Source organism: Bufo bufo, chromosome 3 (assembly GCF_905171765.1).
Source record: "Bufo bufo chromosome 3, aBufBuf1.1, whole genome shotgun sequence".
NCBI lineage: Eukaryota > Metazoa > Chordata > Amphibia > Anura > Bufonidae > Bufo > Bufo bufo.
Window position 1 is genome coordinate 250,481,579 of NC_053391.1, and position 26,282 is coordinate 250,507,860.

At 42.9% G+C, this 26,282-nt stretch overlaps 1 protein-coding gene across 5 annotated transcripts in view; it reads left to right on the forward strand.

Moving 5' to 3' along the window:
- The window catches only part of AHCYL1 (adenosylhomocysteinase like 1), a 107,263-nt gene extending 81,504 nt beyond the window's left edge, over nt 1-25,759 (forward strand). For 3 of the 5 annotated variants that reach the window (XM_040424093.1, XM_040424090.1, XM_040424092.1), the window contains exons 10-17: nt 4,826-4,914; nt 6,921-6,991; nt 7,160-7,254; nt 10,599-10,697; nt 13,688-13,756; nt 22,942-23,020; nt 23,190-23,310; nt 25,097-25,759. In XM_040424093.1, coding sequence (XP_040280027.1) covers nt 4,826-4,914; nt 6,921-6,991; nt 7,160-7,254; nt 10,599-10,697; nt 13,688-13,756; nt 22,942-23,020; nt 23,190-23,310; nt 25,097-25,103 — 630 coding nt within the window. In that variant the 3' untranslated portion in view covers nt 25,104-25,759. Of the gene's footprint in view, nt 1-4,825; nt 4,915-6,920; nt 6,992-7,159; nt 7,255-10,598; nt 10,698-13,687; nt 13,757-22,941; nt 23,021-23,189; nt 23,315-25,096 lie in introns of those variants that run through there. The other 2 variants (XM_040424094.1, XM_040424091.1) reach the window with 1 other exon arrangement.
- The last annotated feature ends 523 nt before the right edge of the window (nt 25,760-26,282 follow it).

Genomic DNA, 26,282 nt, shown 5'->3' on the forward strand with positions numbered 1-26,282 from the left:
ACTCATTCATTTCGTTGGCCCTTCTGCCCGGGGAGTAACATAGTACATAAGGCCGAAAAAAGACATTTGTCCATCCAGTTTGGCCTGTTATCCTGCAAGTTGATCCAGAGGAAGGCAAAAAAACCCTGTGAGGTAAAAGCCAATTTTCCTCACTTTAGGGGAATAAAAAATTCCTTCCCGACTCCAATCAGGCAATCAGAATAACTCCCTGGATCAACGACCCCTCTCTAGTAGCTATAGCCTGTAATATTATTACGCTCTAGAAACACATCCAGGCCCCTCTTGAATTCCTTTTTGTTCGTGGTTCCTAGATACGTACCCATTTGTCCTCCTGCGGCATTGTTTCCCTGTGCTAGTGGTCACATGGTCGAGAGCGCTGTCTGCAGCGCCCTTCGCATTTTATGTTGGCTCTGGCGGGACTACGGTCCCCTCGCCTAATGCTATTTCCTCCTCTTCAGGTGCAGTGTGATATGATTCTTTCCGGATTGGCGCCCTCGGTGTTTCAGCCTGATCTGCTACCAGGTTCATGGCTGCTCTTCTTGGGAAGGTCACCCAACTTCTCTTGGGTGCTCGCTTACCCAGGTCCGGAGGACCTCCACCTTGGGTTCTTCAGGGTATTCGCCTTCTGCGAGGCGGTGAACCGGGCGTCTCTGTGTAGCGGTGTTCTGCTTTTGAGCTGTCCTATGGCTTCTCTGTTGCCCACTCCCCCTTTCGGTTGGAGGGTGTTATGCCGGCCTCTGTCTCGCCTGCCTATTCTCGCCGGTTCTGTTTGGCTCCCACTCGGTACAGATCACTCCGATGTGGCTTCTGTTCCGGCCACGCTTCAGAGGCTGTTCCTTCACTGCCCTTCCCTCTGGGGAGAGCATGGTTGTTCATGTGGATGGTTCTGGTGTTCCTTTTGAGTCTCCCTTGTCCACACTGGCTGTACTAGCTGTGTGCCTAGTTACCGGGTCTACCGCTTTCTGTCCTCCTGCTGGGTGCAGATTGCGTTTTTTCCATTCTAGGCAATGTTTCTGCTTTGGACTCACCTTCTCGGTAACTTGGGAGGACTACCATTTGGTCAAGATTGTCTTTAGATCTCCCACACCGGGACTGTAGTCAGTCTTCCTGTGGTGGCTACATCGGCTTGGGCTTTAGCCTGTCTTGTCCTGGCGGTTGCTGGGCGGACCCTTCGGTTCCGTTTGTCCTTCTGCTCCCCCACTCTGGGTGGATACGGGACTACCTTGCTCGGGGGCCGACGGGACCAGTTCTACCGACCGTTCTACCCGTGTTACTGGTCTGCGCCTGATCATTGGGTTTTCACCCGCTTGCCCAGACGACTCTAGTGGACTCGCTAGTGTTCGCCTCTGGCCGTGTTTCGTCCAGTATCTGTTGTAGGACTTAGGTTTTAACCTGGGGTTCTGTGGGAAGCTGGGCGTTCCCCCACTCTACCTTTCTCTCTCCATGGTTCTGTCTTTCTCCAGTCCAGCCTGGACCTGGGACTGGGACTCTGTCGCTTGAAGTATCAGGTGTCAGCGCTGTCCTTCCTCTTTCAGCGTTCCCCGCCCCTCTGGGCCTGTCTGGACCTTCTTCTGTGGAGCGGCTTTTGGGTTCCTTTGTACTGCCCTCCGGTACCGCCCTGGGAACTACATACTGGGCTCTTGGCGCTCCAATCTTTCCCTTGGAGCTGTTACAGAAGTTCTCTCTACTCCTTCTGTCCTGTATGGTTGTGTTTCTGTAGCCATCGTGTCTCTGACGGGTGCCTGAGTGGTGGCCCTTCTTGTTCCGAGCCTTCTGTCTTTCCCCAGGACAGGGCTGTTCTCCATTCCGTCTCTTCCTTCCTTCTGAAGGTGGTGTTTGTCTTTCATTTCATCGAGGCAGTCGTCCTCCCCTTCCCATCCCCGGGAACGGACACTTCACCGATTTGGACGTTGTTTGGGCCTTGCAGTTTTTACTTGGAGATCTCCGACTCTTGTCGACGTTCGGTCTCTTGTGTTTCCAGGAGGTCCGCGAAAGGGTTGACGGCCTCCAGGGTGGCTTTCCTCCGCTTTCTCAGAGTGGCTATTGCTGTGGTTGCCGCACCAAGGGCAGGGTTCTGCTTTTGGTGTCACCATTCATTTCACCAGAGCTGTCGGTTCCTCCTGGGCCGGAGGCATTAGGCTTCGGCCATGCATTTGTGCAAGGCGGTCGCTGTCTTCCTTGCACACCTTACCGAGTTCTACAGGGTGCATACTCGGGCTTCGGCGTATGCTGCCTAAAGCCGCCTGGTCTGCAGGTGGCGGTTTCTTGATGCCTTCGGGTGCTTCGCCTTGGTGCTGTGGTCCCTCCCCTCTTGGACTGCTATTGAACGTCCCAAGGTCTTCTGTGTCCCCCAAGGAAACTGGGCGAGAAAACGAGATTTTTGTTTAACTTACCAGTAAAATCTCTTTCTCGCTCTTTCCTTGGGGGACACAGCACCCACCCATTTCTTTGTTCTTCTCTGCACGGTTTCCGAGTTTGTTTTACCCGTTGGGTAGTTGGCTTGTTGGTTCCACTTTTGGACTTTGCCTTTTCTCACTACTTGGACACGAAACTGGCAGTTTCTCTCTCCAGGCTGAGGGTATAGCTGTGGAGGAGGGGCTTAACAGTCTTCACTTAGTGTCACGCCTCCTAGGGAGATGAGCTATACCCAAGGTCTTCTGTGTCCCCCAAGGAAAGAGCGAGAAAGAGATTTTACTGGTAAGTTATACAAAAATCTCGTTTTTTTTTTGTAGTACTCCATAAAAAAAAAAAGTAAAGCTAATCCTACGAAAAAACTAACTCTAATACAGCTGTATCAACAGAAGAATTGAAAAAGTTATGGCTCTTAAAATTTGCCGATTTAAAAAAAGAAAAAAATGTCTTGGTTACGTACATCCAAAAGATGTGCAGTATGAATAATAATAATAATAATAATAATCTTTATTTATATAGCGCCAACATTTTCCACGGCACTTTACAATTCAGGGGTTCATGTGTTCATGTACAGAGTCATAAATAACATAGCAACAGACAAGTCAATAATTAGAACAAGAGGAATGAGGGCCCTGCTCGCAAGAGCTTACAATCTATGAGGTATTAAAGGAGTTGTCCCACTACAATCACTTTTCATACAATCACTTTTCATGCACCTCCAACCAGTCCCCATTATAGTGAAAGGGGCCGGCGCGGACGTCCGGTGGCACACATGGGCTAGCGTTAGTATGGATCCAGCAGGCTGTTCCCCTGCCGGACCCTGCTATTGTGAAAGTAGCCTAACAGCCACCACTACAATACAGCAGTGGTGGCCCCGCTTGCACTATGTGTTCTCTTCCTTTCCTGACTGTGGTGGCCTAGACAGCTGATATTCTCACATGTGCGCCAGCTCCAAGCCCTGCCATTGCTCTGCATCAAAGTATTCATTCATTGAACAGATCCTGAGCACGTGTAGTAGCACCGGAGCAGTTCAATACTGAGATGCAGAGCGCAAGCTACATCAAAGTGCTCTTGCATAGGCAATTGGCACAATGATGTCACCAGCGCACTGAATGCCTCTGCTGTCAATCACACAACACATCGGAAGCAGTGAGCTGCAACGGGGAAAGAAGGGGAGATCGATGACCCCTTTTAAGTAGGTACTGTATGTACACTCGCTTTGTGGGGAGCTTAAGGCTCCATTCACACGTCCGTAGTGTGTTTTGCGGATCTGCAAAACACGGACACGGCAATGTGTGTTCCGCATTTTGCGGACCGCACATCGCCGGCGCTAATAGAATATGCCTATAGGACATGTTCTATTTTTTCGGGAACTGAAATGCGGACCCAGAAGTGCGTAGAAATAGAAATGAATGGGTCCGCAATTCTGCGGAACGAAATTGCGGGCGTGTGAATGGGGCCTAAATCCTGTTTTATTTTTTGACAGTTTTGGGAGTTTTAGGCAAATAAATTTTGAGGATAAATTGGGGTTTCTGGGATAAGTAAACTATTTACTGTTGGCCCCACCTGTATCGCCTACTGAGAAATTCATTCTTCCTTGCTCCCCACTGCTCCGGACCTGTGCGCTGGCTCCCATTCATCCATTTTCCATTATGGCTTGTTTTTTTGCGGTTGGGGTATTGAGACTGCACCTAATAACTGGCTTCAGTGGTGTTGTGTTGGTTGGGACCAAGGTGTATTCATTTATTAGCTGAATCAGATTGTGGAGCAAGTCTCAATAAGATACTGCCAAACCATTGGTAAAATCCTTGCACAAGATATATGGGAGAAATATGGAAACTGGCCTTCAGCCACATGATACATCGTGAAGCGAGTTCATGAGTGCAAAAGTACCTGGTTAAAGGCCTCAAGCACACGACCATATCTGTTTTGTGATCTTTGAATACGAAAAAAACGGATACCGCCCGTGTGCCATCCACATCTATTTTGCAGACACCTTGACTTTAAGGTAGAATAGGACATATTTCTATCATTTGCAGAATGAACATATGGATGCGGACAGCACACGGATGACATCTGTGTGAATGCATAGAATTCTTCTTTTTTATATGGGTTACTGCATTCTAAAGGTTTTCCAGGACCTAAATATTGGAGACCTATCCTTTAGATGGATCATCATTCTCACATCAGGGATGGGGTCCCTCTCCCAGCACCTGCAATAATCAGATGACAGCTGGGAGTCAGACCCCCATTGAGCTGATATTGACCTATCCTGAGGACAGGTCTTCGAACCCCCTTAAATACATCCAGAAAATGACACCTTGAGTGAATCATGCCTAGTCGTAATGAATTGCTGCCTGACTAACAGGTAATATATTAACCTATGTATCTTTTCATATTTTCTTCTGTATAGGTTGGAAAAGGATGTTGTGCGGCTCTAAAGGCTCTAGGTGCCATTGTGCACGTCACAGAGATTGACCCGATCTGTGCTTTACAAGCATGGTAAGAAGTAGTGGACACTGAAATAATATGAATAACTTGTGCTGGACACTGGCATATTCATTTCCATACACGTGATATATATATAAAAAAGTTTTTAGTTTTTTTTCATCGCTAAACAATTGATATGTCATACCACCTATTAGCCCTTAACTCCTTAAAGAGGTATTCCAGTTATGTAAAGTTATCCCCATCTGCTGGATAGGGGATTGCCATTAGATCAGTGGGGCTCCTACTACTGGAAACCCCGCCGATCACAAGAACCATGGAGCACCCTGAAATGAACAAAGCAGGCAGTTGGGCATGTGCGTGATAAGTCCCCCACTGATCTAATAGTTGTCCCCTGTGGATAGGCAAATAATTGGAATACACCTTTAAGGACTGAAACAGTGTTTGTGGATTTGTTTTTTCCTATTACACCATCTAAGGGCTAAAACTTTTTTACTTTTCTGTTTGCGTAGCCTTATGAGGGATTATTTTTTGTGGCACAAGTTGTACTTATTAAAGGATAGTTTATTAATATCCGTTTGGTGACACCGTCTTGACACCCTGCACCCCCATTGATCAGCTGTTATCTGCGGCCTCTGGTGCTGGAGCTAGCGCTTTAAGGGTCCATTCACATTACCATATTTGTGGGTCCACATCCGTTTCGCAATTTTGCAGAATGGGTGCGGACCCATTCATTCCACAAAAGATGCGGACAGCACACCGTGTGCTATCGCGGACAAGAATAGGCTTTTCTATGATAGGGCTGGCTGTGTGCGTTCTGCAAAATGCGGAACGCACATGGCTGGTACCCATGTTTTGCGGATACGTAATTTGCGGACCGCAAAACACTTAGTCGTGTAAATGGACCCTTAATTGAAGAGTAAGCACAGCTCCATTCAAAGTGTAGTGTACTGCAGCTGAGTACTGACACCCGTCTACAGGGCTCAGTGAAGGCTTGTTTTTGTGGGGTGAGCTCTAGTATTTATCAATACAATTTAGGGTATATAAAGCTTTTTAATCACTTTTTATTCTAGTTTTGGGGGAGGTGTGAGGTTACCATGACTCCCAGGCATTTTTATTTTCATGACTGTTTCTTTGTTCACCGTGCAGGATAAATATTTTTATACTTTAATAGGTTGTTTAATAGCAATGTGACAATACCGATTTATATTTAGTTTTAATTATATATATATATATATATATGTGTGTAAAATTGAGAATGATGGTGATTAGAATTTTTTATATTTTTGTGTTTTTTTTATACATTTTTTTATATTCGATTTTTAAGGGGGGGTTGAATAACATGACCATTTATAGCATGGTCTGCAGGGATTAATGGACAGTTTGCAATGGCAGAATGGGAGCATTCACAAGGCCCCAGGCTGCCATAGCAACCGATTGACACTGCAGGAATCTGATTGAAGAACAGAGCGGAGCCCCCTCCCTCGGTCTTATCACTCAGATGCCGCAGTCACTATTGATTGTGGCATCTGATGGGTTAAAATATTGGGATCGTAGTTATTGCCAGTCCAGGTCATTGCAGCCAGGTGTCAGCTGTGTATAGAGCGGGTTAAGCTCATGAGTTTTCTCCATACGTCACCTGCATGCAAATGATGTACGTGTACACATACATGAGTTGGTTGTCCACTTTGGAAATTCTTAGTTGTTAGAAGGTTCCTTTAACAATAAGCTGATCACAAAGTGCTTCCTGCTAGGACCACCAATGATCAGCTGTAATTGGTTAAACCTGGCAGTAGCAAATGACTGTGCTGTCTATGTAATGCAGGACATGACACGTCTTCTCGTGTGAGAGACACTCTTTGTAACCACTATTCACTCTGGCCAAAAAATGAGGATCCCTGAACGCCCCTCTATGTAACCAGAGTTCCCAAAACGGGTATTTGAAAATGTTTTTTTCTAAAATCAGCAACCCCTTTAATGATGATTGTAAGTAGATTGTTTTACCCCTTTGGGCTGTTACTGCCTGAGGTCTCAGTACTATACTTTTCTCTCCAATGCAGCATGGAAGGGTTTCGTGTGGTGAAACTGAATGAAGTTATAAGACAAGTGGATGTGGTCATCACTTGTACAGGTAACCAGGTATATGACAGTTGGGATTTTTAGGTATAGACCATGAAATTCCATAACCTGTAGACAGACAGCATTTAAACTAAGAGATAGACAGCTTGCGCTGGCAGTTTTTGAGAGGTGGGATTATTCTTCTACCTAACCTGATGATCTTTCTTGCTTTGGTCTGTAGGTAACAAAAATGTGGTTATGAGGGAGCATCTTGACCGTATGAAGAACGGTTGCATTGTATGTAACATGGGACACTCTAATACGGAGATCGATGTTGTAAGCACAGTATTATTATTTTTAGCATTAATTACAATGTTCATATAATATAGTATTTTATGAGTTCATTCTTATAAAGTAATGTGCAGAAAATAAAGCTATGCATATAGATCTGTAGATGAATCATAGATTACATTTGCTTTATGATGGTGAGCATATAAAGTCTTCCAGAAACACAGACTTCTTTGGATTTGGTTGCAAAACTGCCCTTGATTGAAGAGGTTTTCTGTGAGTTTTGATATTGATGGCCTAGCCTTTGGATAGGTCATCAACCTCTGATTGGTAGTGGTCTGACTCCCGGCACCCCCACCAGTCAGCTGTATGAAGAGGCCACAGTGCTCCTGTGAGTGCCATGGCCTCTTCCTGAGCCAGTCCCATCATGTTCATCAGCCACATGTCCTATGTGCAGCTCAGTCCGGTTCCTGGGCTGCAATACCAAGCACAGCAGATATACAATGTACGGCACTGTTTCTGGAGTGCCACGGCCTCTTTAAACAGCTGATCAACAGCTAATTCCCTGAGGGGTCGCTACGCTGACACTACGAGACCACCGTAAGAAGTGGAGTTTGGCCAATAACGAGATGGGGTTATCAGGAGCAGAGTCTGATTGCAATCTGGGTGGCAGTGAGCTACATTTTTCACTGACTCTGTAACACTATTGACTACTCAGTACAGATTAATATCCGCTTGCTCCAAGTCCATTCATTTCATTTCCAATTGTTTATGTCTCCCCGATCACGTGAGTAAAGTTGTGCTTGTTCCAGAGCTGTACTCATTTCTGTGTATATTCCCTATTTGTTTTGTATATGATCAGTGGGTGTGCTGGGTGTCAGAACCCCCCACCTCAAATACCGATGACATATCCTGAGGATATCCATTAGTAGAAATACCTCCCACACAATGCCCGGGCCCTCCTATAGATGATACCTACCCGGTCCCACACCCGTGTCTCTCCGGATCCCTGTACGGCTGCTGCTGCATTTCCTAGGGAGGCTGGTCACCGTTGCGGTCTGCTATTGGCTGCTCCCCTCGTCGCCGAATGTTTTGATCCGTGTGGCAAGGAGATGCAGCAGTGGCTGTGCAGCAATCCGGAGGGACACGGGTGACGGGGACCGGGTAAGTATAGTCCAGGGATGCACAACCCGCGGCCCTCCAGCTGTTGCAAAACTACAATTCCCAGCATGCCTGCGCAGCCTACAACTATAAGGGCATGCTGGGAGTTGTAGTTTTGCAACAGCTGGAGGGCCGCAGGTTGAGCATCCCTGGTATAGCCTATAGTTGGGGCTTGGGCTTTGGAGGGGAAGGGATATTTCTACTATTGGATACCCCCTTTAAATAAACTGATATAACCTTTAATAGGTAAAGTACTATGGAAGTTTATGCTGCTGTGTAAATGCCATTAATAGGGTAAAGCATGGTGGACACAATCACAGAAAAGGTGACAGCTAAGTCAGATCCAGTCCACAGATGTAAGAACACTTATCATTGCGGTGCATGAGCGCTATGGAAACGGCGCAGCACAGAAAGCTATGCATCTTCCCTAACTCAGAAACAGTATAGCTTGCTGTGCTACCCTGTTTCCGTAGCTCTCATGTACAGCAATGGGAGCTGCTGAAATAGTGAATGCCAGCACGTTCTGCTGTTTCCGTAGCTCTCATGCACCGTCATAGAAGCTACTGAAGCTGTTGCGTTTGCGTTTGCTGTTTCCTAGATGTGGGATGTGATACCGCAAGATAAACCATCAATGTGATAAGGTTATGAAATTGGGTTCTGTAACCCACTGTGTATATGCTGTAGATCAGACTGTATGGCTTATGTGATCTGTATTACTATATAGTTAGGACAATCCGGCCACGTTTACATGATAACACTTGTTCCATAATAACTGTTGTCAAAGGCTTTTCAAACATGTTTGTGATTCTCATGGTGGATACAGTATGCAATGTGATTTGGGGGTACCTGTGGATGGCGCACTGTTAGGTGGGGATCTGTGGATGGCGCACTGTTAGGGGGGATCTGTGGATGGCGCACTGTTAGGGGGGATCTGTGGATGGCGCACTGTTAGGGGGGATCTGTGGATGGCGCACTGTTAGGGGGGGATCTGTGGATGGCGCACTGTTAGGGGGGATCTGTGGATGGCGCACTGTTAGGGGGGGTTCTGTGGATGGCGCACTGTTAGGGGGGATCTGTGGATGGCGCACTGTTAGGGGGGGATCTGCGCATGACACACTGTTATGGGTGGGATCTGTGGATGAAGCACTGTTTATGAGGGGATCTGCCCCCATTACACTGGGCCCCAGTCAGAGCAGCCATCACATGTAAAATCTGATCAGTTTATTCCCTAGCAGTGGTGCTAATCTGTAAGCAGTACTCACTATGAAAGCAGCGGGTAGGCTGGCAGTGTCACTCACTCAGTAGCACTCCACCCAGTTCATTAATGGAGATGGGCGGAGTGGGAGCGTAACTGACCGAGTGACGCGATGCTGCTGGCCTGCCCGCTAAGTACTGCTTACAGCTTAGTGATTCGTTTAGCAAACAGCACCACTGCTAGGGAATTAACTGATCAGATTTTACATGTGATGGCTGCTCTGACTGAGGCCTGAGATGAAGCTTCTGACTGGGCACCTGGTAGCGGCCCTGTCTACAACACATGTAACTGGTACATCGCAGGCTGTTATGCCTATGTAGTACAGCACTGCCTGCAGTGTGCCCTCCATGTCATATTGCTCTCAATTCGCTTTATAAGACGCGCTGCCATTTTCTCCCCGCATTTGGGGGGGGGGGAGGAAGCACGTCTTATAAAACGAAAAATACGGTATATGAATTACTGAGAAGCACTGCATGTCCGTCTTCATCAGTGCATGATTTCAATGGATGTGTAGCTCAGATACTCAGAGTCTGCATATATTGTATGGTGACAATCTATAGAATTATAGGTGCAGATGTAATAAGAAAGTGTGTGTAGTCACAAACTTCATTCTTCAGATACTGAAATGTTATCCACAGGATATGCCATAATTATCCAATATGTGTGGGTCCCACCTCTGGGAACTACTTCCATCTCAAGAACAGGACCATGTATCGTGTCGCCATGAATAGAAAGGTGGCTCGACATTCACTTATATGGGACTTCCGAAAATAGCTGAGTAAGCGTACTGTGCTATTTTAGGATGTTCCATAGAAGTGGATAAATTTATGCAGAGGTGAGAGCTACACAGAAAATGATGGCATAGCCTGTCAATAATACCATATATGTCCAGATTGAACAACCCCTTTAAGTGTCTTAGAATTAAACGTAATAAACAGGGCTCAGTTTCCCATTTTCACTCTAACTGTCTTTTCAGACCAGCTTACGCACTCCAGAGCTCACATGGGAACGTATCAGATCTCAAGTAGATCATGTCATCTGGCCAGATGGAAAGAGGATAGTTCTGCTGGCTGAGGTAAGTGCTCTGCCCAAGTCTAAAGGGTTTTTCTCTCAAATAACATTTTTGACTCGGTTTCCTGCTGCTGGTACCCCCACTCCTCCATGATATTTATGTTCTATGCTATAGTTTTAAGTATTGTTTAGCAGTGATATTATCTGGCACCACTTGCACCAATGTTTTCCATAAGAAACGCTTTTTATTCTGATGCTGAGTATTTGCCTATTTGCCAACACCTTTAAAGCAGCCATGAGCTTTCAATAAACTTTGCATTAATCAGTAGTATAATGTGTGTACATGTGGAATATTTCTGGCCATTATATGATTGGTATCTGGTTTTCTTCTGTGCTTGCTGAATATCTAGTTTGCATTTCCCTCAGACATGGTAGGTGAAGACTAGCTACCAACCACTGCACACACAGTAAATGGAGGAAAATCTCCTTCCTACTATTTCTGAAGGAGCCCCCTGATAATGGAGGACATTAAAGAGAAGTTCTGACATGTATTTTTGTGAATGTATCATTTGTGCTGAGCTATAGGCTTTTTATATAACTGTGCAGTCTGCTTGTCTGTGCCTGTCTCAGCTCCTGCTCACTCTTCCCCCATCCCCTCTCCATAGACTTGCATTGACACGTGTAATATGATCCTCCTGCAGAAATGGATGGGGAATTTTTCAAATTTAAAAGCAATTGGTGGTGGTGGTGGGGTTGGATAAACAGCTGGTAACGGGGATAGACATTTCTCACTAATAAAACATTACAAAGTTTCTTGTGGTCACTTTTACTATCGGTTTATGCAAAGTTGTGTAAAAAGTTAGTGACCATTTAACACATCATTCTGCCTTAGTGGTGCAAAACACATTAGTTTTCCATATTAGATTTAAAAAACCAATGGTATCAGCAATGGTGGGTGTATTTAGGCCTCTTTCACACTTGCGTTGTCCGGATCCGGCGTGTACTCCACTTGCCGGAATTACACTCCGGATCCGGAAAAACGCAAGTGTACTGAAAGCATTTGAAGACGGAACCGTCTTCCAAATGCTTTCAGTGTTACTATGGCACCCAGGACGCTATTAAAGTCCTGGTTGCCATAGTAGGAGCGGGGAGCGGGGGAGCAGTATACTTACAGCCCGTGCGGCTCCCGGGGCGCTCCAGAATGACGTCAGAGCGCCCCATGCGCATGGATGACGTGATCCATGCGATCACGTGATCCATGCGCTTGGGGCGCCCTGACGTCACTCTGGAGCGCCCGGGGAGCCGCACGGACGGTAAGTATACTGCTCCCCCGCTCCCCGCTACACTTTACCATGGCTGCCAGGACTTTAGCGTCCCGGCAGCCATGGTAACCACTCTGAAAAAGCTAAATGTCGGCTCCGGCAATGCGCCGAAACGACGTTTAGCTTAAGGCCGGATCCGGATCAATGCCTTCCAATGGGCATTAATTCCGGATCCGGCCTTGCGGCAAGTGTTCAGGATTTTTGGCCGGAGCAAAAAGCGCAGCATGCTGCGGTATTTTCTCCGGCCAACAAACGTTCCGTACCGGAACTGAAGACATCCTGATGCATCCTGAACGGATTTCTCTCCATTCAGAATGCATTAGGATAATCCTGATCAGGATTCTTCCGGCATAGAGCCCCGACGACGGAACTCTATGCCGGAAGACAATAACGCAGGTGTGAAAGAGCCCTTAGAGAGGAAGCAATACAATGCTTTGGCCATGTTCTATAAGAATACAGTATGTAATAGTGATATATCATGTATGTGCTTAGTGCACAGTCTCCAAGATCGACTCTTAATTTTCTCTATGTGTTAGAAACTAAGGGTACTTTCATAGAAACATAGAATGTGTCGGCAGATAAGAACCATTTGGCCCATCCAGTCTGCCCAATATACTGAATACTATGGATAGCCCCTGGCTCTATCTTATATGAAGGATGGCCTTATGCCTATCCCATGCATGCTTAAACTACTTCACTGTATTTGCAGCTACCACTTCTGCAGAAAGGCTATTCCATGCATCCACTACTCTCTTAGTTAGAGTTGTTGCGATACCAAATTTTTGATTCGGTTTCGATACCATGAAAAGTATTGTGATACTCGATACCATTCGATACCACGCGCAAAAAAATAAACCAAAAAAGCCACGTGCATTCCGCATTTAAAAAAATGGCGAATGGCACAGTTTTTATTTATTTTTTCTGTTCCGGCGTTCCGCATAGATTTTTTAAATATTTTAATAGTTTGGACTTTTCTGACGTGGCGATATGTAATATGTTTATTATTTATACATTTTATATGTGAAATTGGGAAAAGGGGGTGATTCATACTTAATACTTTGGTGGGGGTTTTTTTTTCCTTTTTTTTAAAAATTTTTTTTACACTTTTTATTTAATAACTATTTCCCCCCCCTTAGGGGCCAGAACCTGGGATCTTTAATCCCTTGTCCTATTCACCCTGATAGAGCTCTATGATGGTGAATAGGACTTCACACTGTCCCTGCTGCTCTGTGCTCTGTGCACACAGCATCAGGGATGTTACCATGGTAGCCAGGGCTTCAGTAGCGTCCTGGCTCCCATGTTAACCGATCGGAGCCCAAGGCTTACACAGCTGGGGCTCCGATCAGAAGCTGCCACTGCACCACCAATGAGGGGGAGGGGAGAGGACCCTGTGGCCACTGCCACCAATGATTTTAATACTATATTTCAATGCATTTTTCTGACCGATCAGGCATTTTTAAGACTGATCAGGATCCTGATCAGTCTTACAAATGCCATCAGTTGGCATACATTTTGACGGAAATGCTTGCTGGATCAGTCTGCCGCAAGTGTGAAAGTAGCCTAAGACCAACTATAGAGTTCAGATCCGTAGCACTCAGGAGAATCTCTCTGGGTAAGGTACAAAAGTATAAAGGGATAATACACAAACTGGTCATCGTGACAAGTTCAAAGAGGACTATGAAGAAGTGGTGGAAGTAGTTTCATGACATACTAACTATATTGTGTCCTCCAGGGCCGTCTGCTCAATCTGAGTTGCTCAACCATTCCAACATTTGTACTTTCAATAACTGCAACTACAGAGGTAAGTTGACAAACTCTGATATTTTAGGTTTCTTTTATTTGCTCAATGACATGAAGAAAAAGTTTGTGACCATCAAAGCGTTGCAGCGAGTGCACTATGCTGGCCTACAGCTTGCGGACTATGCTCATGGAAAAGACGCCAGCCGAGTGCACAGGAAGCGGGAGCACGATGAATGCATGGTCCTTAAAGTAGTATGAATAAGGACATAATGACATGAATGTAAGGTTTTTATGATTCTATTGTGAATGCTGTTTCACACATGATAGTATCATAAATAAAGCGAAGGTAAAAAAAATAGATGGCACATTGTGAATTGAACAAGAGATTGAACCACTTACAAGTTAATGTGAAATAGAGCATTGTACTCCACTTAAGACTCCCTCCACCACATGTAAGTCAGAGGTGAGAGCTTGTTTCAAAGAATAGCCCTCAAATCTAGCAGTCCTGGCTTTGAACATTGCGTAGACCACATGACTGCACACACACATATAGTGCCTTGAAAAAGTATTCATATCCATTGAACTTTTCCACATTTTCTCACATTACACCCACAAATTTAACCACTTCCCGACCGGGCCATTTGCCCCCTTCCTGACCAGGCCTAATTTTGCAAATCTGACATGTGTCACTTTATGTGGTAATAACTTTTACTTATCAAAGCCATTCTAAGACTGTTTTCTCATGACACATTGTACTTCATGTTTAATAGTAAATTTGAGTCAATATGTTTTACCTTTCTTTATAAAAAAAAATACAAAAGTTAATGAAAATTTGAAAAAAAAAATCACTTTTCTAAATTTTAATCTCTCTGATTTTAAAGAGGACCTTTCATGGTTTGGTATTAATTGCGATGGTGAGTTGATGTTTTTTTTCTCTCTGGCTGTGACGCCCTCAGCTGTGATTGGATCGCGGCACAGCCAGGGAAAAGGAGACACCCATTGAGAAACCCTGGCGTCTCCTCCTCGTTGTACCGATGCTCAGAATTATCATACTGAGCGCAAAGACTACAGGGGGGAGTGGGGGCACAGTAGGGCGCAGGAAAGATATTTAAAAAAATCTGATAGGGTGGCAGCATCAGCCACCCAAATAAAGGTGTTTATCACAATACCAAACCATGAAAGGTCCTCTTTAAGACAGATAGTCATACCTTATAAAATACTCATTATTTAACATTCACCATATGTCTACTTTATGCTGGCATCATTTTGGTAATGTTATTTTATTTTTTAGGACGTTAGAAGGTTTAGAATTTTAGAAGCAATTTTTTTAATTTTTAAGAAATTTTCCAAAATCAACATTTTTAAGGACCAGTTCAGTTCTGAAGTGACTTTGAGGAGCTTACATAATAGAAACCACCCATGAATGACCCCATTTCAGAAGCTACACTTGTCAAACTATTCAAAATTGGTTGTAGAAATGTTGTTAACCCTTTAACTATTCCACAGGAATAAAAGCAAAATAGATTTCAAACTTTTTTTGCAGATTTTCCATTTTAATAAAAAAAAAAATCTGAAACACATCAAAGGTTAACAACAAAACAAACCTCAGAATTTATTACCCTGATTCTGCAGTTTACAGAAACACCCCATCTGTGGTCGTAAACCGCTGTATGGGCACACGGCAGGACACAGAAGGCAAGGAGCGCCATATGGTTTTTGCTGGGCAGATTTTGCTGGAATGGTCTTAGGGCGCTATGTTGCATTTGAAGAGACCCTGAGGTATCCCCACTGTGAAAATCCCCAAAAAGTGACCACATTTTGTAAAATACACCACCCAAGGAATTTTTCAGGGGTGTAGTGAGCACTTGGCCCATCAGGCGTTTCATAGAATTTATAATACTTGGCTGTGAAAATGAAAAAAGAATCGATTTATTTTAAAATGGTGCTTTAGCCCCAAACTTTCTTTTTCACAAAAGATAACCAGAGAATATCCCCCCACAATTTGCTATCCATTTTCTCCTGAATACAGTAACACCCCAATTGTGGTCGTAAACTGTTATTTGGGAATACGCCTCAGAAGGGAAGGAGCAGCATCTGGATTTTCTAACATGGAATTTTCTGCCATGGTTTTTAAGAGCGATAACTTTTTATTTTTTGTTGTTGACTGAGCTGTGTGAGGGCTTATTTTGTGTGGGACAAGCTGTCGTTTTTATTGCCACCATTTTTGGGTACATTTGGCTTTCTGGTCACTTTTTAACTCATTTTTTGTGAGGTGAAGTCACAAAAAAAGCAGTTTGGTGTCATTTTTCTAATTTTTGTTTTACACCGTTCACTTGATGGGATAGATCATGTGATATTTCTATACCAAATATGTCAATATATTTTTTTACATTTTACACAAGAAGAGCATTTCTTGAAAAAAATATCATGTTTTTCTGTTGCCATTTTCTTTGAGCCATATTTTTTTTTTTTGCAGGACAAAGTGACTATTTTATTGCTACCATTTTGGAGTACATACGACTTTTTTTTTTTTTTTTTTTACGCCGTTCACTTGATGGGGTAGATCATGTGATATTTTTTAGAGCCAGTTGTTACGGACGTAGCAATACCAAATGTCTTTTTTCTTTTTTACATTTTACACAAGAGCATTTTTAGAAAAAAGATCATGTTTTTGTGTTGCAATTTTCTTAGAACAATATTTTTAAAATATTTCTGACTATGGTCTTATGTGGGAGCTTTTTTGTGGGATAAGGTGACGTTTTTATTGCTACCATTTTGGGGTATATACAACTTTTTGATCGATTTAACATTATGTTTTATGGGAGGTGAGATAACTAAAAAATTATTTATGATGTAAGGTTTATTTATTTATTTTTACGAAGTTCACCTGATGGGGTAGATGATGTGATATTTTTATAGAGCCGGTCATCATGTAGGCGGCAATACCAAATATGTCTATTTTATTTATCTTTTTCTATTTTTAACATTTTTTAAATGGCTTCATTGGGGAAAAATATTTTTTACATGTGAAACGTTATTTTTTTTATAAAACTCAATTTTTTTTATTTAACACTTTATGTCCCCCATTAGGTCATACAAGACCTCTGGGGGACATTTAACCCCTTCACTACCAGCGCCGTACATGTATGGCACTGGAGCGATGTGTAAACATGGTGCCCGCTCGCACATGCAGCAGGCGCCATGGCCGGCATACCTCTGCTGTTTCATACAGCAGAGACCTGCGGCTAATTACCGTGACCGCCAATAATGCCGATCGCGGAAATTAAAGGCTTTAGATGCCGTGATCAAGTGAGATCACGACATCTAAATGCGCAAAAACCCGGAAGGGCGAGCTTGCTACCGATTCCCTAGTTGCTCTGAATACTTTCAGCCTCGCTGATGAGGCTGATAGTATTCATGCTGCAATTCTTATTTTTGCCACCAGATGGCAGGCCAGGATAAGAAATGAGCAAATTAGGGTTTAAATGTCAATTTAAAAGTCCCTGATAGAACAAAATCAAAAATTTAAAAACATTATTTATAGGCTCATTTATGAGCTTCAAAATGATCACAAAAAATAAAATAAAAATGTTAACAAAAATATTAAAGTTTAAATCACCCCCCTTTCCGTATAATTAAAAAATAAATACCTAAATAACAATAAATATAAACATCATGGGTATCATCACAACCGAAATGCACATACTATTAAAATAAATATTTTTTCATTGCTTCTCTTACCCAAAAAAGTCACCAATCAGCCTTATAGCCTATACAATGTATAATATATTTAAAAAGAATGCTGAAATGTATCATGCAGATTGTTACATATGTACCACCACCAAAGAACTTTTATTTAATTTGTATATATTGCTTCTGAGAGAGAGAGAGAGAGAGAGAGAGAGAGGAGAGAGAGTCCAGCGGGAGCACCAGCCAAGGTGTGGGTGCAAGGTCCAGCACGGGGTAGCGGCTATACTCTAGTATTGTAGAGACGGAAGAAGTCGGACTGCACTCCAAAATAATAGTGAAATAAATGATTTAATCACCCATAATATGGCAAACTTGCGACGTTTCGGCTCACAAGAGCCTTCCTCAAGCATAGAGACAGTGAAAGTGAGAGCATATAAAGGCATTTCATAAGTGTAGGACCAATCACATTGAAGTTACAATTAGAATCCAATTACATACATCTGTTACAAAAAAACTAAGTGCATGTGCATAAAGTGACATAGCCATATGATCTACATTCTCGGGAATAAATCCCTTTATGTAGCAAAACATATAATGTGAAAATAATGCCAATAGAGATCATATTTAAAAACAGTGATGTAATAGTGAATACGGATCGTAGAAATAAGACCTTAGGGAGTTATAGCGCCCACATAGACCATCGCGTTCGTTGAGCGTCTCTGTCTCTTCAATGCGCATGTCCAGATAAGCGTCATCCTATGAGTCATGATACAAAGAATGTGGCGCATGCGTTCTGTAGTATCAAACAAACATCGCCATCTTGTTTAAGGGCAAGTTGCCCTATGTGTTTGTACAATGCACCGATATATATATTTATTTATTTTTATATCATGTATTACATGCGCTATGTATCTGAGATTAAGCTAATCCATTCTGGATTTTCTAAATGACCCCACCGGGATGATTCCCGCCAGAAAGGAACTATTATTTAAAAACAGCACAAGAGATTGCATTCACGTACCACTGAGGAAGGGGCATGTAAGCCCCGAAACGCGGCATTCATTTTAATTGGGTTCGCAAAAAAGTATGTCAGTATGTCCGTTCCGTAGCCCTGGAAAAAAAATAGAGCATGTCCTATTCTTGTCCGTTTTAGGCATTGTTACAATGGATCCGCATGGATGGCGTACGGATGGCATCCGTCGTGTGCATGTAGCCTTACACTTTATAGACTCAAGTCATGTTTCTATAATTCTTCCTACCAATTTTAAATGATCTTAATACATTTTTTCACAGTCACTGGACTTTAGTTATTCACTCATTTTTCTCAAACACTGGACCTAGTTTATTTTTTATTTTTATTTTATTTTTTATTTTTTCACAGTCCCTGAACTATTATTTCTGTAAACGGATATATTGAATCATAACTATTGATTGACTGATCCAGAATATTTTATACTTTTGATATTTAATTTCATTTTAATTTTTCTTAAATTACTGTAATAAATTATATATATTTTTTTTAATTTTCTGTATGAAACTTTTTCTATGATTTTATACATTGTTTTATATACTCAAGTGGTTAATACACCAAATTAATTGGTTACTGTGATATACATCCTTTCCTTATACCTCTCTTTGTGCACTATATCAGTACAGTTCTGGATGGTAGAGTGCCTGCTATACAAAACCATTCACATTTTCTGACTTTACAGGGTTCTCAGGGAAAACCTTTTTAGCAGAGCACCTAAACCATTTGACACAACAGGTGAGCCACCACACGTTTTCCTATATTTGAACATATGGGGTATCGTTGTAATCGTACTGACCCAGAGAATGAAAAGCATGGGTCAGCTTTGCCGTAGACAAAACTCTGTGGGAACAAAACCCGTAAAACGGTGGAGGAATTGCGTTCTTTTTCCAATTCCACCCCATTTGGATTTTTTTTTACCACTTTCTACTACATTTTATGCCATAATTAATGGTGGCATTAGAAAGTTCAACTGTCCCGCAAAAAATAAGCCCTCACAGAGCTATGTGACCGAAAATATTAAAAATTTATGGCTAACGGAAAATAGGAAAGAATAATGAAATCAAAAAACCTCTGGTATCCTAAGGGTTAACTTCATTTATTTAATTTTTTTTTTTTCACTATTGATTTCTCCTGTAACTGGGGCTGACATAGTAGCCCCAGTTACAGGGGAAATACACCCCCCAGAGAGGCTGTACAGCCTTAGTGCAGGGCTAATCGAGGTCTATGGAAGACCCTACTGCTCCTGCACTCCCCCGGCGGTCACATGACCACTGGGCTGGGGCAGGAAGCAGCACATTGCTTCCTTGCTGTATACACAGTGCTAGTTCAGCACTGTGTATATAGTGATTTAGAAGGCAGGGACCCACGGGAACGGTCCCTGCCTTCTCTCTGGGGTGCCCTGCTGTCGGGAAGTGGTTAAATGTATTTTATCTGGATTTTATGTGATAGACCAACACAAAGTAGAAAGTATGTGTGAAGTGGAAAGAAAATGATACATGGTTTTCCAAATGTAGTAAATAAAAATCTGGAAAGTGTGGCATGCATTTGTATTCAGAGTCAATGCTTTGTAGGACAACCTTTCGCTGCAATTACAGCTGCAAGTCTTTTGGGGTATCTCTCTACCAGCTTTGCACATCTAGAGGCTGACATTTTTGCCCATTCTTTTTCTCAAAATAGCTCAAGCTCAGTCAGATTGCATGGAAAGGGTCTGTAAACAGCTATTTTCAAGTCTTACCACAGATTCTCAACGGGATTTAGGTCTGGACTTTTACTGGGCCATTCTAACACAATGAATATGCCATTCCATTGTAGCTCTGGCTGTATGTTTAGGGTCATTCTCCTACTGGAAGGTGAACCTCTGCCCCAGTCTCAAGTCTTTTGCAGCTCCTACCTGGTTTTCCTCCAGGATTGCCCTGTATTTAGCTCCATCCATCTTCCCATCAACTCTGACCAGTTTCCCTGTCACTGCTGAAGTTTCCCTATAGCATGATGCTGCCACCATCATGTTTCACCGTGGGAAAGGTGTGTTCAGGGGGATGTGCAGTGTTAGTTTTCCGACACACATAGCATTTTGCATTTAGGCCAAAAAGTTCAATTAACCAGAGCACCTTCTTCCACATGTTTGCTGTGTCCCCTACATGACTTGTGACAAACTGCAAACGGGGCTTCTTATTGCTTGCTTTTCAAAATCGCTTTATTCATGCCACTCTCAAACTTCATCCCTGACCTGTCTGTTGTGTTCCTTGGTTTTCATGATGCTGTTTCATCACTAATGTTCTCTAACAAACCTCTGAGACCTTCACAGAACAGCTGTAGTTATACTGAGAATAAATTACACAAGTGGACTCTATTTACTTCTGAAGGCAATTGGTCTCAGTGGATTTTATTTAGGGCTATCAGAGTACAGGGGGCTGAATACAAATGCACCCCACACTTTTCAGAGTTTTATTTCTTAAAAATTTGGAAAACCATGTATCCTTTTCTTTTCACTTCACACATACTTTCTACTTTTTGTTGGTCTATCACATAAAATCCCAATAAAATACATTTAGGTTTGTGGGTGTAACGTGAAAAAATTTGGAAACGTTCAAGGAGTATACATACATTTTCATACCATACATATATAACATAAATGTAAAGTTTGATGTGGTTGTATGGTTTGTATTAGATTAGTGTGCAGTGAGATTGCCAGAGCACAGGTTGGAGGTTTTGTCATGATGGTTCAGGAGCTGCAGGTTGCAAAATGTCAGTCTTAGTAACTTTTCCCCACAGTTTGTTAAAGCAAGGTTTCAGTGACTTGAAGAAAAAATAATGGGGTGCATGTTACAGGGTATATGATTACTAGCGCTCACGGGCAGGGTATTCTCTTCTTTTGTATAAGGCTCTGCATACACAGCATTCAAGCCTTTAATTGAAGGTATATGCCAAAATATTTTATACTACTACTACACATATACAATGTCATATGTCATCCATTGGCTACACTGTTAAAAAAACACTATATTGTGTGGTATACTTTATTGCGGTGGCCCATTGCATAGGGAAGTACAGTACGCTGCACCTTCCTATACAGTAAGAAAAAATGTGTAGCAAAATTGCCTAATACCGTGTTAGCCACAAAAAAACTGTGATGTTGAGTACTTTTGGCCTTCGGCTAAGCTTTCAGAGCAGAAGGCTCCTTCTTCAGGCAGAATCACAAATCACTATACAGTATACAAAGGTACCTGCTCAGAGGCCAAAAAGATACTGTTTTAGATGAGTGGGATGAATGTTGCCTTATGTGTACATTTGCATATCTTAGTACTGCTCTGCCAGAGGGCTGCCACGATTTACTACCTTGTTAGATGCATGGGCATGGCTGTTCTCAATTGAGTATGATAATAGTAGGGCACTTACTCTGATTCACAGGATAAGGGTCCATTCACACGTCCGTTTTTTCTTTCCTGATCTGTTCCGTTTTTTGCGGACCAGATCTGGACCCATTCATTTTCAATGGGTCCTGGAAAAAATCGGACAGCACAATGTGTGCTGTCCGTTTCCGTTGTTCCGTTCCGCATGTCCGTTTAAATATAAAACATGTCCTATTCTTTTCCGCAAAATTCGGATCCTGGTACAATACAAAGTCAATGGATCCGCAAAAAACGGAAGACATTCGGATGTCATTACGTATGTCATCCGTTTTATGCGGATTCCGTTCCTGGAAATGACATTTTTAATTTTTTTAATTTTTTTATTTTATTATTATTTTCAAAGAAATCCAAACAACTTTATTTGCTTATTGAAATTTATACGGTACTTGTTTCCGTTTTTGGCGGATCCGCAAAAAACGGATGACATACGGAAACATTTTCAGGAACAACGGATCCGCAAAAAAAGGACCGAAAATCGGGATATAGAAAAATACTGACGTGTGAATGTAGCCTAATGAGAGATGCAGATATACTTTATCTTATGACTTATCTTATGACTAACCTAGTGCAGCCACTATATAATGCACGGTGCTGTGCTTGGTATGTTGTGAGGAGGCTACGGCCTCTTAAAGGGGTTGTCCGGGTTCAGAGCTGAACCCGGACATAGCTCCATTTTCACCCCAGCAGCCCCCCTGACTTGAGCATAGGAGCAGTTCATGCTCCGATGCTCTCCTTTGCCCTCCAATTTTTTGGAGATCCAGTGACATACCAGGGCTCTCCATGGGGCTGCCAGAAAGCCCAGTGACGTCACGGCATCGATGGGTGGGATTTAGCGCTGCCCTAGCCAGTAAAACGTTTCCGCCCGGCAGTGTGTTATGATAAACAAAAGAGCCCGTGCCCTGCGCGATTTAGCACAGGACAAAGGAAGCGCATCGGAGCATGAGATGTTCCGATGCTAGCCTTAGGGGGGCTGCCTGGGTGAAAATACGGGTACATAGGGTAATAAGGGGACAACCCCTTTAAAAGAGTTGATCGGCAGGGGTGGCGGGAGTTGGACCTCTACGATCAATATTGTAGTCCCAAAAAACCTCTTTAAAATATCTTTCTTCTCCATAGGCATTAGCATTAATTGAACTGTACAACGCCCCTGAAGGCAGATACAAGCAGGATGTGTACCTGCTACCTAAGAAAATGGGTAAGCTGTATATTAGTAGATACATTTTATACACTGGAGAGCTTAGCGCTTGTATACATTCACAGGATTACCAATAAACTGCCCAACATTCTCACATTGTAGAAATACCTCCAAAGTACCTTGAATGCTGTAAAGCACTTAATAACCATCTCAATATTCCTTTCTCAAGATGAGTATGTCGCCAGCTTGCATCTGCCTTCCTTTGATGCCCATTTAACTGAGTTAACTGATGACCAAGCCAAATATCTTGGACTCAACAAGAATGGACCATTTAAACCGAACTACTACAGGTAAAATGTTATAATAAAAGATAGCCTAGATAATCTAAATCTAACTATAATAATACAATACAGACTCTACTGCTGATATATGGTCTTCTTATATCTTAAAGGAACACTAAATACTAAATATAGCTACCCTCACTGTTTGACAGTCTACAATATTTTCTGCATGATGCTGACACAAATATTCTTTTAGACATACTGCAGAGAACAAATTGGTTAGGCTACTTTTCACACTTGCGTTGTTAATTCCGGTATTGAGATCTGGCAGAGGATGTCAATACTGGAATTAAACTGATCCGGATTGATTTTGCACATCAGGATGCACCTGTTCCATTAAGATGCGGTTGTGTGAAATCAAAACGGGAAAAAACGCATCCGTCACTAAATACTTTGAAAGTCAGTGGATGATGGGTCAGGTTTTTAGACTCAAAAGAAAAAAACAGATCAGTCACCATTGACTTACATTGTTTTCAGTGCTGGATCCTTTTTTCCCCGTTTTTGTGTCCAGTCACAAAACGGAAAGCTGCCAGGAAGGAAGACATCCTGATGCATCCTGAACAGATCTCTTTCCATTCAGAATGCATGAGGACTAAACAGAAACATTTTTTTCCGGTATTGACATCCTCTGCCGGATCTCAATATCACGAAAACAACAACGCAAGTGTGAAAGTAGCCTAAATCTCCTGTTGTGCCATCTTCATCTAGGGTTGAGGCTTAGAAAAGGGGATTTGCGCTTCTACAAATAGGACAAATTGGGGTTGTAGCTGCTCCACTTGCCTTACAGACACACATAGCTCAGTGAGAAAGAGGAGGGAGGCATGGCTGAACTCCTGTGACCCATAGTTTTCTTATGGATTACTACATTGGCACAGTAGAATGTTTTTAACAAAAAACAACTGCAAACAACGGTTTGAGTGCTTATAGAGGTGGACATTTTTATGGTAAAATATGTAATTTTTGTACTTTTTTTTATAGTTAAAGTTATTTTTACTGTATTTATTAGTCCCACGAGGTAAAATTCACTTGAGATTCTTTGATTCCCAACATTAAGGCCTCACGCACAATGCACGGACAACATCTGTGCGTCGGCCAGGATGGTTTCTAGGCCTATTTAACTTGAATGGGTCCGTGATCCGTCCACACCGTAAAAAAATAGAACATGTTCTATTTTTTTGCGGTGCGGAGGCATGGACAGAAACACCACGGAAGCACTCCGTAGTGCTTCCATGGGGTTCCGATCTGTGCTTCCGTTTCGCACCGCATCTTCCAGCTTGTGGACCCATTCAAGTGAAAGGGTCCGCATACGTGATGCGGGGTGCACACGGCCAGTGCCCGTGTATTGTGGACCCGCTGTATGCGGACCGCAATACGGCCACGGCTGGGCAACAGCCGTGTGCACTTGGCCTTAATAGAACAGACTTGCTGTGTGTGCAGTGTGAATTCGGCGTATGAATGAGTCCACATCAGCGGACCTATTAATTTCAATGGGGCCGCAAAAGATGCTGACAGCACGCCGCGTACTGTCCGCATCCGTGGTTTCGTTCCGCGGCCCCGCAAAAAAGATAGAACATGTCCTATTCTTAACCGCAATTGCGGACAAGAATATGTAGTTTCTATTATAGTTGCGTCCTTGTGCAGTCCGTGAATTGCGGAACACACGCGGCTGGTATCCGCAAAACGCTACGGTCATGTGAATGCGCCTTAAATGTCTCTTCCAGCCTTATGGTGTTTACTGGGTATGTGTATTTATATTGCTGTCTTTTAACTTTCGGTGTGTATCATTTTGTTGTAGATACTAATACTTGAAATTGGACAACTTGCCTGTGAAATCCCAAGACAGCTTTAGAAGAAAACCACCAGCCCCATTTGTCTGTGTGTTCCTATATTTCTATCTTGTTAGTTTCCTGGATACATGTTTCCACTTCCATACAGTATATGGGAAGAAACATGATTAATTCACAATGCAGAACTCCAGGAGTGTAATCCTGATATTCCAATGACAGTATTTAAGCTTAAAGGGGACGTATCACCTGAATCTTACAATATATTAAACCGGTAAAACACAGTTGTTATTTAAAAAAAAATCTGCAGAATTATGGTAGACTCCACTATGCATGCAGCTGCCTGCTCCTATCACATTAAATATAGTTGTTTCACTGTCAGATCACACCACTTTATATACTTCCCTGGTGCCTAGTCTTCATTAGTTTGCCAGACACCTTGAAAGTGGAAAATTAGGGTTTATAAAGGAACCATTGTCGAAATTGAAATCACCAAAAACAGTCCGAGAATGTTTTCCTTTTACTTTTGTTACTTTGCCTCGAAAAGGTCAGTTCTCTTAAAAATATAATAATCTTTTCATGATTCTGAACAAAATATAATTAGTGTATAATTATAAAGTATAATAGTGTTCCCTGAGGCTGCTTTGGTGGTATGTATTTCCGGCCTGCATATGTGGTAGCTTTTTTTTTTTTTTTTTTTTTTTTATAAAGGGTTTCTGTCACCCCACAAAACTCTTTTTTTTTTTTTTGGATAGTTAGATTCCTTATAGGGCGATATAGGAGAATATAATAGTCTTACTTACTTTCATGCGGCCGATTCTTTATAAAACGAAGTTTTATAATATGTAAATGAGGGCTCTACCAGCAAGTAGGGCGTCTACTTGCTGGTAGCCGCAGCAGCAATCCGCCCCCTCGCCGTGTTGATTGACAGGGCAAGCCGGGATCTCCTCCTCTGGCTGGCCCTGTCAGTAATTCAAAAATCGCGCGCCTCTGGTCATTCGGCGCAGGCGCTCTGAGATGAGGAGGCTCGTCTCCTCAGCACTCCCTCAGTGCGCCTGCGCCGATGACGTCTTCTCTTTCGGTGATGTCATCGGCGCAGGCGCACTGAGGAGACGAGCCTCCTCATCTCAGAGCGCCTGCGCCGAATGACCAGAGGCGCGCGATTTTTGAATTACTGACAGGGCCGGCCGGAGGAGG